General features: G+C 30.4%; 1 protein-coding gene and 1 long non-coding RNA gene across 2 annotated transcripts in view; one reads left to right on the forward strand and one right to left on the reverse strand.

Annotated features, from left to right (window-relative positions):
• Positions 1-1,385, reverse strand: part of LOC136997113 (uncharacterized) — a 1,820-nt gene extending 435 nt beyond the window's left edge. The window contains exons 1-2 of the long non-coding RNA XR_010887944.1: positions 133-1,385; positions 1-55 (exon numbers count right to left, since the gene is read on the reverse strand). The exon at positions 1-55 is cut by the window's left edge and continues 435 nt beyond it. This is a non-coding gene — a long non-coding RNA (uncharacterized lncRNA). The remainder of the gene's footprint in view (positions 56-132) is intronic.
• A 6,027-nt stretch (positions 1,386-7,412) lies between these two features.
• On the forward strand, positions 7,413-10,029 carry LOC136997126 (uncharacterized). The gene has a single exon (XM_067347465.1). It carries the CDS (start codon positions 7,532-7,534, stop codon positions 9,890-9,892), a length of 2,361 nt encoding a protein of 786 aa, XP_067203566.1. The 5' UTR covers positions 7,413-7,531; the 3' UTR covers positions 9,893-10,029.
• Positions 10,030-13,099: the final 3,070 nt, after the last annotated feature.

Here is a 13,099-nt window from a genome sequence, read left to right on the forward strand (position 1 = left end):
TTATTTTATTTTATTTTTATTTTTGTCTTGGTTAGGCTCCATCCTTGGTTTTAAACTGAAAACAAAAATATGTATTAAATATGACATTAAATTTATACATTATTTCATAATATCAATCAAAACAAAACTTACCAATTTATCTATAATAATAACCAGGATTTATGCCGGGATAAAATCCCGGATAAGATGCAATATTTTGGTATTGCATCCCTCCGGACATATATCCCGGCATAAATTGAACAGAATAAGGCGGCAGTGGTTGAAGCGGCAGTGGTTGAGGCGGCAGTGGTTGAGGCGGCAGTGGTTGAGGCGGCAATGGTTGAGGCGGCAGCGGAGGAGTCGCATAAAAAATCATCGGGGCCATGGGCAATGGTGGTTTTGTTCTATTGCGTCTCCGCTCTTTATTAATGGCCCGCCGCACTGCTTTATTTAATCGCTAAAACATAACATAACATTTTAAATTAATAATAAAAATTATTAAAAAATCGTTGCCTTACACTCATATTACACGTACCACATACACACATGCAATACATACATTCACATTTAGATTCTTTTTTTCTTCTACATTTCTCTCTCTCTCTCTCTCTCTCTCTCTCTCTCTCTCATTCGTTCGCTACATCGTCATTACAATTATCATACATCCATGCACATTACACGCACCATACATGCACACGCGATTTCTATCCTAATATATTTTATTTAGTTATTACTTACGTTTTTTTGCGGTCTGAATCGATTCGGCAATGATGCTGGTCGCGACGGTGGTGGCGGCGGTGGCAGCGGAGATGGCGGCGGCGATGGCGGCGGCGGCGGCGGCGACAATTCTATTTTACGACGATGGTACCGTCGCCGCTCTCGAGCTGAACGACGACGGTGCCGGCGCCGCTCTCGAGCTGGACGACGACGGTACCATCGCCGCTCTCGTCGACATTCCCGTCCTTGCTACCGTGGGGGAGAGGGACGGTACGGCGCCTTCACTTTTGCCTGCAAATAAAAATTTTTTTTATATATATTAATAATGAAACCAGTTAATACATTATTACAGTTAACGCATCGTAATACGATATGTAAACTGTAATAATATATTAACCGGTTATCATAAAATTAAAATAAGGATACTTATTCTTCCCATCTTCTAATATCGCGTGGTCGCGTGGTCGCGTGGTCACGTGTCGCACAGCTAACAGAAGAGTGATTCTTGCCGATTTCCAGCTGTTGAGTAGGAGAGGTCACTTTCTTTCCTTGTCACTTTTTCATCACTTTTTCATCACTTTCTTATCTTACGGGATTTCATAGACGTGCGATTGCATTTCGTTCCACCGTATTTATTTTTCTGATAAATATTTTTTTTACTTTTTTGGAAATTTTATTATTTTAAAATAAGTAAACAAATATAGATAATTCACAGCGTGTACATTTTTCAAAATATTAATGCAATTAAAAAAATAAAATAAAACATTAATAAAAGCATATGATAGCAGTATATGCATTTCTGAAATGCGCTATAAGAAAATATGAATATTTTTTATACTTTTATATTATTTTGCACATTGTAGCAATAAAAGTATAAACTAAATATAAAAATAGAAAATGCTTTTATTTTTATCTCTAGTTTTCTATGAAATTTTGTTACCACTAATATTTTGAAAAATTTATTCGTATAGAATTACTTGACATTACTTACTTTAAAATAATAAAAAATATTGTAACAAAACTTTATACAGATTATGACTTATACTTTATTCGCATAACCAGGAGTCGCACAGAGTTACGTACATTACTGAGCACTACAGCTGACAGTAAATTTAGCGGGAATACTGTTATTGTTATTGATACCGCGTAATATCAGTATATAGTGCGAGTGAAAGTGTTAGAAGAAAGAAGATAGGAAAAGAAGAAAGAAGATAGGAAAAGAAGAAGGAAAGAAGAAAGAAGATGGGAAGAAAAAATTCCATGCAAATATTGCCTCTTTTTCGTTCGCGAATGTCATTGAAAAAAGGATGGCGAAAAAGGTTAGTAACTATTTTTCATCAGTTGAGGAATATCTCATTTGATGATATTATTCTTTCTATTTATTTCTGTTTAGAAATTCATATTTCTTATTTCTATTTTAATTATTAATTATTAAAATGTATTAAGTATGCTTGCGGCACGAGGTGCTATTTTCTGTGCTTTAATTTTTTCTTCTATATTTTGTGTGTTCTATATATAATTGAGAATTGCTACTACATGGTATTTTAAGAACAGTGACAAAATTTAAAACTACAGATTTTGTCTTAATATTTCTATTTTTTTATGAATTTATAAACAAAAATAAATAAAAAGTAATATAAAATCATGGGTTGAAGAATAGTAGCGGTTGTTAGTGCAAAAGGATTTATTTATTTCATATTGAAATTATTAATCTATAGAGACACTATAGTGTACATTGATCTTACAATTCAGATATTTACAGTATAAAAAAATTAAGTACATAGCTCTCACAACAGAGAATCAAAATGTGAGATCGATGTACATTACATTGTCTGTATATAGACTAATAATTTGAATATGAAATAAATTCTTTTCACTAACAACCGCGACGATTCCGAAATCCACTATAAATAAATAATTTTTATTAATTATAATTAATTTATTTCTTGTACAGCTTTTTTCTAAAGTAATATAGAAAGAAATAAGAGAAAAATCTTTCATTTTGAGTATGATTCAAAAATATTTTTACCATGTTCAATAATATTTTCTTAAAAAAGTGCGCTCGTGCAGTTGCAATTGCATTTATTTCTTAAAAGGCATCGAATGCAGCAATTGCAGTTAGACTATGTAAATAAATGAAAAGTAAGTGAATAATTACTTATTAATTTAATATTATTTCAATATAATAATATAATTATTTTTCATAAAACATTCAATATAAATAAAATATAATAATACTATAAAAAAATTAAAGAAGGTAAAAAAGAATAAATTGAATACAAATAATGTAATTTTTTTTTCCTTTATTATAACTTTCTACACTTCTTCAACGTACAAAAAAAGCTAACTTGTCTCAATTACTAAAAAAAATCTGTAAAAAATAAATAAAAATGCAATATAATAAAAAAGCAATATAAAAAGAAATAAATTAATTATAATTAATTATAATTACTTTTTTATATTATTACATTTTATTATTTTATTTTCTTTTATCTTTTATTATTGTACAGATTTATTGTAGTACTTCAAACAAGTTAGCTTTTTTTCTAAGTCCAGATAGAAAGTTATTATAGAGAAAAAAAAAATTACATTATTTGTATTCAATTTATTCTTTTTTATCTTCTTTAATTTTTTTTATAGTATTATTATATTTTATTTATATTGAATGTTTTATGAAATATTATTATATTATTATATTGAAATAATATTAAATTAATAAGTAATTATTCACTTACTTTTCATTTATTTACATAGTCTAACTGCAATTGCTGCATTCGATGCCTTTTAAGAAATAAATGCAACTGCAACTGCACGAGCGCACTTTTTAAAAAACATTTTATTGAACATCATACTACAAATGAAAGATTTTCCTTTCTTATTTCTTTCTATCTTGCCTTAGAAAAGAGCTGTGATCCGTCCCACTTGAATCATCTTGTATGTATACAAGGTGTATAAAATAGGTGGGAAGCCCAGAATATCTTGGAAAATGTTTAATACAAAAATGTTTCACATTAAAATTATAGGGTTTCAAAAGATGTATTTACTAATTTTATCAGTTTTACCTTGGGAGGAAGCACTTCGGAGATTTGAAGATCATCTTTATTTTTTTAAACGGTACCATTCTAATTTTTTTGTTGAAATCGATTCTTCGCTATATTCACCGTAAAATTTTATAACAGTAGGATAGCAAAAAATTGTACAGTTTACGAGATATTTTACACTTTTATTTTACATTATGTTACATAAACTATGAAAGATTTCGTTAAATATTAATTTTTCAATTATCTTACTTTAACACTTTAATGTACAAAATAATGACAGAAATGAATTGGTGTTAAAAAAACATATAGTTGTTTTTAAGAAAAAATATGTAACTAAAATATTATTATTTACCATGTTTTTTTCACACCAATTGATTCTTTTCATTAATTAGTGCATAAAAATGTTAAGGTAAGATTATTGAAAAATGAATATTTAATGAGATGTTTCATAATTTATGTAATATTATGTCAAATTAAAGTGTTAAATATCTCGTAAGCTGTTCAATTTTTTGCCATCCTATTCTTATAAAATTTTACAACAAATATAGCGAGGAATCGATGTATTAAAATAAAAATTAAAGTAATACCATTTTAAAAAATGAAGATGACCTTCAAATTACCGAAAACGCCTTCATCGAAGGTGAAACTGATAAGATCAATTAATAAATCTTTTTGAACTCTATAATTTTTATCTGAAACATTTTTTTATAAAACTTATCTTTTTCGAGATATTCTGGAATTCTCATTTTTTTTACACTTTGTATGAATCTATAATTGAGGGCCCGGATCGAAGAACTCGCCTAGTGCTCGAAATCCTGTAAAGGTATTATCCAAACGTCTCAGAGCATGAAAATTGTAAAAGTCGCAAAATTAATTTTTTTAAATATAGGCTTGTAGAGAATGACGAGACAGAACTTTTTTCTATTTGCAGTTTTTTGTTCAATGCCTATTTTTAATAATAAAAATAAAAAACTGAAAAATTTTTATCCCCAAATTCAATAAGATTTTAAGATATAAATCGTCGTAATTTGGCCAAATTTTGTTAAAATTGTTTGAAATTTGGTATACGCATGCAGTATAGTCTGGCGATTCCTACAAAACAATAAAGAAGCTGAAAATCACCTATTGTTTGATAATAATTAATTGCAAATTGAGGCCAGTCAGTAATCACGTTTTTTTAGTTTCGCCGATAAAAAGTATCGAGGAAACTTGAAATTTTAAACAACCTCCAGTGAGACATTTCTTCCTCATTATTGAAGGAAGGTTTCTGGAAATTTTCAGATCGATTCATAGAAAATTTGTGGAAATATGCTTTTTATAAAAAAACATGCGACGCCGCCAATGATAGCTCCGTGAGCGCTAAGCACCATCAGGCAGCGTACTCACCGTTCGGCTTTCCAGGACTCGATTTTATAATGATTTTTTAAAACTTCAACTATTGTTATTTGTTAAATTACTATCGTCCTAGAGACCGCGTCTGTGGAGTGTATGTGAAATATTTTTAAATAATAATAATAAAAGTATTTAATTAAAGACCCGTATTAATAATAGTTTATTTCGATATTTCGTGGGGAGTGGGCGATTGTTGAAATGTATAACCATTAAAAAATCATAATAAAATCGAGTCCTGGAAAGCCGAACGGCGAGTACGCTGCCTGCTGGTGTTCAGCGCTCACGGAGCTATCATTGGCGGCGTCGCATGTTTTTTTATAAAATGCATATTTCCGCAAATTTTCTATGAATCAATCTGAAAATTTCGAGAAACCTTCCTTCAATAATGAGGAACAAATGTCTCATTGGAAGTTGTTTAAAATTTTAAGTTCCCTCGATACTTTTTGTCGGCGAAACTAAAAAAACGTTATTACTGACTGGCCTCAATTTGCAATTAATTATTATTAAACAATAGGCGATTTTCAGTTTCTTTATTGTTTTATAGGCATCGCTAGACTATACTGCATGTGTATACCAAATTTCAAACAATTTTAACAAAATTTGGCTAAATTACGACGATTTATATCTTGAAATCTTATTGAATTTGAGGATAAAAATTTTTCAGTTTTTTATTTTTATTATTAAAAATAGGCATCGATCAAAAAAACTGGAAATAGAAAAAAGTTCCGTCTCGTCATTCTCTACAAGCCTATATTTAAAAAAATTAATTTTGCGACTTTCACAATTTTCATGCTCTGAGACGTTTGGACAATACCTTTACAGGATTTCGAGCACTAGGCGAATTCTTCAATCCGGGCCCTCAATTGTGATTCATTTGACATAAATTGAACATAAATTTTGAGTCATTTTTGTTTCTTTAATTTTTTTATTGTTAATATTTTTTACATTTTATGTATTGCATGTTATATTAACTGCAAAAGTAATGCTATGTAACATAAGAAAGCGATCCTTTGTTATTTATTTTTACAAATTCAAAATTACATACTAAAATATATAAATATATATTTATTAGTTATGTCTGTAATACCTAAAAACTAGAGACGAATAAAACGTGGGCTGGCAATTTGTAATAAATGTAGCCAGAGGCGATTTAACGTGGGCTGGCAATATTTAAATAATATAGCCAGAGGCGATCTAACGTGGGCTGGCAATATTTAAATAATATAGCCAGAGGCGATCTAACGTGGGCTGGCAATTTGTAATTAATGTAGCCAGAGGCGATCTAACGTGGGCTGGCAATTTGTAATTAATGTAGCCAGAGGCGATCTAACGTGGGCTGGCAATATTTAAATAATGTAAAGTCTCAGGCTGTCAGTTTACAGGGTCTGATAACTTACAATAATAAATTATAAATTATAGATGTCTATCCGATTACGTACAGATATAGGTAAAATATAGTTAAGTTATAAGTAAGGAAAAATAACAAAGGATTGCTTTTATTTATAACGTACAAATTTTAAAATTTTCATGTTATGTCAATTTAATAAAGTATATTAGTAGGAGCATATATATATATATATATATATATATAGGGTGTCCTATTTTAAATGAGAACTTCAAATATCTCTTGAACAAATGCATTTTAAAGACAAATGTTTCAGACAAAAGTGTGTTGTAGGGTTTCAAAAAAGACATAAAAAGAATGAAACAAAATATTTCTAGATAAAGACATTTCATAGATTTGGAGGGCAACTTAATTTTTTGAAATGGAATTACTTTAATTGTCTTATGTCAATAGATTCCTTGTAACATTCTGCATAAAAGTATTATGATAAGATTATCGAAAAGTAAATATTTTACGAGATATTTTATATCTTAATCTGATATATTTGGATATAAAATACAAAATATCTCGTAAAATATTTACTTTTCGATAATCTTATCATAATACTTTTATACAGAATGTTACAATCTATTGACATAAGACAATTACAGTAATTCCATTTCAAAAAATTAAATTGCCCTCCAAATATATAAAATGTCTTTATCTAGAAATATTTTGTTTCATTCTTTTTGTCTTTTTTGAAACCCTACAACTTTTGTCTGAAACATTTGTCTTTAAAATGCATTGTTCAAGAGATATTTGAAGTCGTCGTTTAAAATAGAACGTCCTGTATATATATAAAATAAATGTAATGTGCATATATTTATTGATTTTTTTTTGCAGGCGTCAAATGCTGCAAACAGAAGTGCGAAATGCGCAATTCGAGGAAAGAAGTGAGACAACAAAGCAGCAAAATGAAGAAGAAATAAGTAAGTACAATAAAAATGTCGAATATAACGACGATAACAGTTTGGTTATCGAAAAGGGTCATCTGGATACGAATCGTATCCAAGAAAACATGCCCGAAAGTCGTTGCATTGTCGACCTTTCTTTTATGTGGAATGAGATCCACAGAGTATTTGATGATCATGCACGAGGAATTGAGTGCCAATTTAAAGATTGGAAACTCGTAAATTCCCGTCGCCGTGGATTACTAACGCAGTTGTTCTTCAAGTGCCAAATGTGCAACTATGAAGCCAACATATGGTCAGAACCTTCAGAACCTAATAAACTGGATCTCAATAAAGCTGCTGTAGCTACAACTATAACAATTGGGAATGGTTATGCCCAACTGGAAGAATTCTGTGCGGGTATAAATATCCCTTGTATGTCTGAAAAGACTTATATCAAATATCGAGAAAATGTAGTCGATGATTTTCAAAAAATAGCCATGGAAAGTATGAAAATGGCAGGCGAACTCGAAAAACAACTTGCTCTCGAGAGGAATGAAACTATAAATGGCATTCCGTATATAACCGTTGTAGCGGATGGTAGTTGGATGAAGAGATCATATGGCAACACCTATGATTCACTGTCTGGTGTTGGTGCCATAATTGGATATCGCACAAGGAAAGTTCTCTTTATTGGCATCCGCAATAAATTTTGTACGGTGTGTGATATGGCGGAGCGAATCGGTCATGAGCCACATAGCCATAAATGCTATAAAAATTTTGACCGCAACGCTAGCTCTACAAGAATGGAAAGCGACGCCATTGCAGAAGGTTTTAAAAATAGCCTTGAAATGCATGGACTGATCTATAGAACTGTTATTGCTGATGGCGACAGCAGCGTATATCAGTCCATTAAAAATAATGCGCCATATCGCGAACAAAAAGTGACTGTACGAAAAATAGAATGCAGCAATCATTTGCTTCGCAACTTGTCCAAAAAGCTGAAAACTGTTGCAGAGACAGCACAGCCAAAACAGCATAGAAAACGTGGCTTTGTACAGCTACGAAAAGTTGTAGGAAACAACATTTTAAAAATACGGAAAGAAGTGGTAGAGGCAGCCACTTTACGAAGGGAAGAAAATATACCTCATCATAGCAAGGCTACGGAATTACAAAAAGATATTTTGAACATTCCTAGCCATATTTTTGGTGAGCATAAAAGATGCAAAGAACGCGGCCGTATATGCGAAGAAAACCGTGAGAAAATGCAAAATTATGTGCCGTATTTGAAATTTCACGGTTTATATCAGAAAATTGAAAGTGCTGTTACGTACTTGAGCGCTTATTCCGATAGTTTGTTGTTAAATTTAACAAACAATCCTGCAGAATCGTTTAATTCAATAATCTGCAAAACAATAGGTGGAAAGCGCATAAATTTCGGCCTACGTGGTTCTTACAATGCTAGAATTGCGGGAGCTGTTGTGCAGTATAATACTGAACAAGTTCTTACGCAAATGTATGAAAACATGTGTAAGAATGTCCCTCCAGTCGTTGAGAATTTAGAAAAGCGACGACAAATAAAAATTTCGAGAACCAAAGAATCTCGAGAAATGCATGGCAGATCAAAAAAATTCAAACGAGAGCCAGGAACAGATTGTTATTATGGCCCGCAATCACAAAAGCCAGATCTTCCGCCTAACGTTTATCAACAATTAGAAGAAAATCATATGGAAAAGTTAGCGGAAAATGCGGAAAAGAGGCAAGAAATAGAATTAGAGACAAGAGGCCAAAGTGATTGTGAACTATGGCATTCATTGAGACGTGAAATGCTAACAGCATCCAATTTTGGAACCGTATGTCGCATGAGACCAACAACGTCTTGTGCAGCAACTGTAAAAAGCATTTTGTATCCTCCACACATTGACACTGTAGCCATGAAATATGGTCGCGAGAAAGAGGAAATCGCCAGAATAGAATTAGCTGCAAAATTGAATAAAAAAATTGCACTATGCGGATTGTTCATTGATTATGAAAATCCATGCTTGGGTGCTTCTCCCGATGGACTTATCGATGAAGATGGACTGGTGGAGATTAAATGTCCTCCATCAGCTGAAAATTTAACAGCTGATGAAGCTGTACAAACATTGCCTCAATTAAAAGGCATATTTGACAAAAAAAATATTGATAAAATGAATCGAAATCATCGATTCTTTTATCAAGTTCAGGGGCAGTTGAACATAACGCAACGCAATTATTGCATTTTCGTTATATGGACCCCAAAAAGTTTAAAAACCGTGCGTGTTAATAGAGACAATGTCTTTTGGGAAAAAGAAATGGTACCTATCTTAACACGCTTCTATTACGAGTGTATATTGCCAGAAATCTTAGACAGTCGGCATAACAGACATATGCCTATTAGAAATCCACAATATATTGTGGATGCTCAAGAAAAAGCATCTATTATAAAAAGAAAGTTAGTCACAAATTAAGTGTGCAAGAAAATAACAAAGTACAAGAGACAAATATTGTACAAGCTAAGAAAGAATTACAACGGAACATTTTGCTAACAGACGCGACAAATGTTACTGCTGATTTGAATGCAGAGCAAGATAGCGATTGTATCTTTGTCAGTTATACAAAGAGAAAAAATCTGACTAAAGATGAAATAGCAAAACGTAAGAAAATTCTAGATGATACAATTGTTCCTCTTTCTTTGGTGAGAAACAATGTTTTGCCTGTACAGAACCAACTAAACGATGAATCGTTAGACACATTCTTACGCATCGTTAGAAAAACTTCTTGTTTCGAAACGCAAAGCGTTCAGTATTTGCAATTTCCTGAACTAATAACAGCCAGTGATAGCGATAACAGTTTACAAATAATTGGAGGCAACTGTACTGATCACTGGCGATGCATTTTTTTTGATGGCTCCAAACTGCACGTGTATGACAGTTTACCTAACTGTACATACGACAAATTGGCAGAAAAAGAGAAAGATTATATTCGCAAACGTTATCCAACGATAAACGTGAGCGATATAACATTTCCAAAAGTTCAATCACAACCGGACAGCACAAGTTGCGGAATTTATGCAGCTGCTTTCGCAACAGCTGTAGTTTTAGGAAAAAATCCTTGTGAAGAAAAATATTCTAATGACGTTCAGCGCATGAGACGTCATTTAATGAATATAATAGAAAAGAACAAGCTGTCGCTTTTTCCTTCACAATAAGTGATTTCCGCAACATGGCATTCAAAAAAAGCAATATAGTTTAAAAAGTAGCATTTTGTAATGTAATATCGATAATATTCGATCTGTGCTTTTCCACACTTAAAAAATGCTTTATTATTCACACAGTTGGTGTGCAAAATCGGAGAGACGAAGAATAAGAATAATGGTTGCGTCTCACAAGAATGGGCGGCGGATGGGGCCCATTCTATATTATTTTAATTAATAATAATAATAAAAAAATACAAATAAAGCCAGAGACGATGTAACGTGAGCTGGCAATTGTTATAACGTTTTCTTTCGTTTACTACATTGATCTGTGTTATGGTGTAAATTGTTAACAGATATTTGTACTTTTTTCGATCGAAATTCCGTCACAAAACTGCAATTTAATATACCAAACGAAATCGGCATGATACCAGATGTCTAATAAATTGTGATAAAAAGTAGCAAAGTAAAAATGAAAATATACTTGACATACATATAATATTATAGACTATATTACATGTAATAAATGTCATATGCTTTCCTTATTTGTATCCGTATGTAATTAATACTCAATTAGTTAATTATTGTATATTTAATGTACATATATGAAACATTTCATTATCTTTATTTTGTACATTATACAATAACGATTAAGATTATTTAATACATTTGTTTTAATGTTTTATATATATATTGAATACACATTGAATATTACAATATGTATTAATTGTTTCAGTCATTATTTTATAAAATCCTAAATAAATGTATATGAAATAGGTGTGTGTATGTTATAATTAATAAATTAACTATTAAATTACTTATTTTTTTATTTTGTATTCGTTACATAAGAAAAAACAGAAAAGAATGGCTTTCTTTTTTAAGTTTATTAATTTCAATTAAACATATGGTATATACATATGTATACGGTGTATATATATATATTGTTGCGCCCGTACTATTTCGCCGCTGATGCTGTGTGTGTTACAGCTGACGGACCGATCGATATTATCGATCGGTCCGTCAGCTGTAACACACACAGCATCAGCGGCGAAATAGTACGGGCGCAACAATATATATAATACTGTACGTTAAAGTAAAAAAGAAAGCTATTCTTTCCTTTTTCTCCTTATGTAATGAATAAAAAATAAAAAATAAATAAATAAAATAGTTAATTTATTAAAGCATGCACACACCTATTTCATATACATTTATCTTTATTAAAGATTTTATAAAATAATGACTGAAACAATAATACATATTATAATATTCAATCATATGTATTCAGTATATATATATACAGAGTGTGCCAAAAGTTCCGGAACGGTAAAATATGTCGAAAAAAAATCATTATGAAGAAAAATGTTTGATACAAAAGTTGTACGATTTAAAATGTACTATATACTGATCTTATCAGTTTAATCTTGATTGGAGACGCTTCGGAGATTTCAAGGTGATGTTCATTTTCTTCAATAAAAGTACCCTAATTTTGAAATACAAATCGATTTCTTGCAATATTCGGCGTAAAAAGTTATAGAAGTAGTATAGCCGAAAATTTAATACTTTACGAGATATTTTATACTTTTATTTCACATAATTTTACATAAACTGTAAAATATCTCGTAATATTTATTTTTTAATTATCTTACTTCAACACTTTTATGCACAAAATAATGAAAGGAATTGATAGATGTAAAAGACATAGTTATTTTTAAGAAAAATATATGATTGATCATTTTGACAACATATTTTTTTTTTAAGACAACGATGTGTTTTTTTTTACATCTGTCGATTCCTCTCATTATTTTGTGCATGAAAGTGTCAAGGTAAGATAATTGAAAAATTATTATAGATATTTTATAGTTTTTATAAAATGATGTCAAATTAAAGTATAAAATATCTCGTAAACTATTCAAATTTCGGCTATACTATTTCTATAACATTTTTCGCCGAATATTGCAAGGAATCGATTTGTACAACAAAATTAGGATAGTTCTATTTCAAAAAGTGAAGATGACCTTTCAATCTCCGAAGTGCCTCCATTCAAGATCAAACTGATAATATCAGTATATAGTACATTTTAAATCCTACAACTTTTGTATCAAACATTTTTCTCTAAAATAAGTTTGTTTCGACATATTTTACTGTTCCGGAACTTTTAATACACTTTGTGTGTATATATATAAAATACGACAAGAAATGTATTATCCATTAATCAATTATATAAAGTACAAAATAAATATAACAATATATGAACATTCAATATACAATAATTTGTTAATTTTATATAAATTACATAAGGGTAAAAATAAGAAAAGCGTATTATTTATTATATATAATATATATAGTCTAAAGTATTACATGTATGTCAAATATATTAATTTTTACTGTACTAGTTTTTTTAATTTATCAGACATCTGGTGTATGCCTATTTCATTTTGTACATAAAATTGTAGCCTTATTACGGAATTTCAGTCGAAGAAAA

The sequence above is a fragment of the Linepithema humile genome, chromosome 1 (genome assembly GCF_040581485.1).
Source record: "Linepithema humile isolate Giens D197 chromosome 1, Lhum_UNIL_v1.0, whole genome shotgun sequence".
Lineage (NCBI taxonomy): Eukaryota > Metazoa > Arthropoda > Insecta > Hymenoptera > Formicidae > Linepithema > Linepithema humile.

Excerpts from the sequence above, each read along its gene's own strand:
- LOC136997126 (XM_067347465.1), top strand. The coding sequence starts at position 7,532 with ATGCCCGAAAGTCGTTGCATTGTCGACCTTTCTTTTATGTGGAATGAG.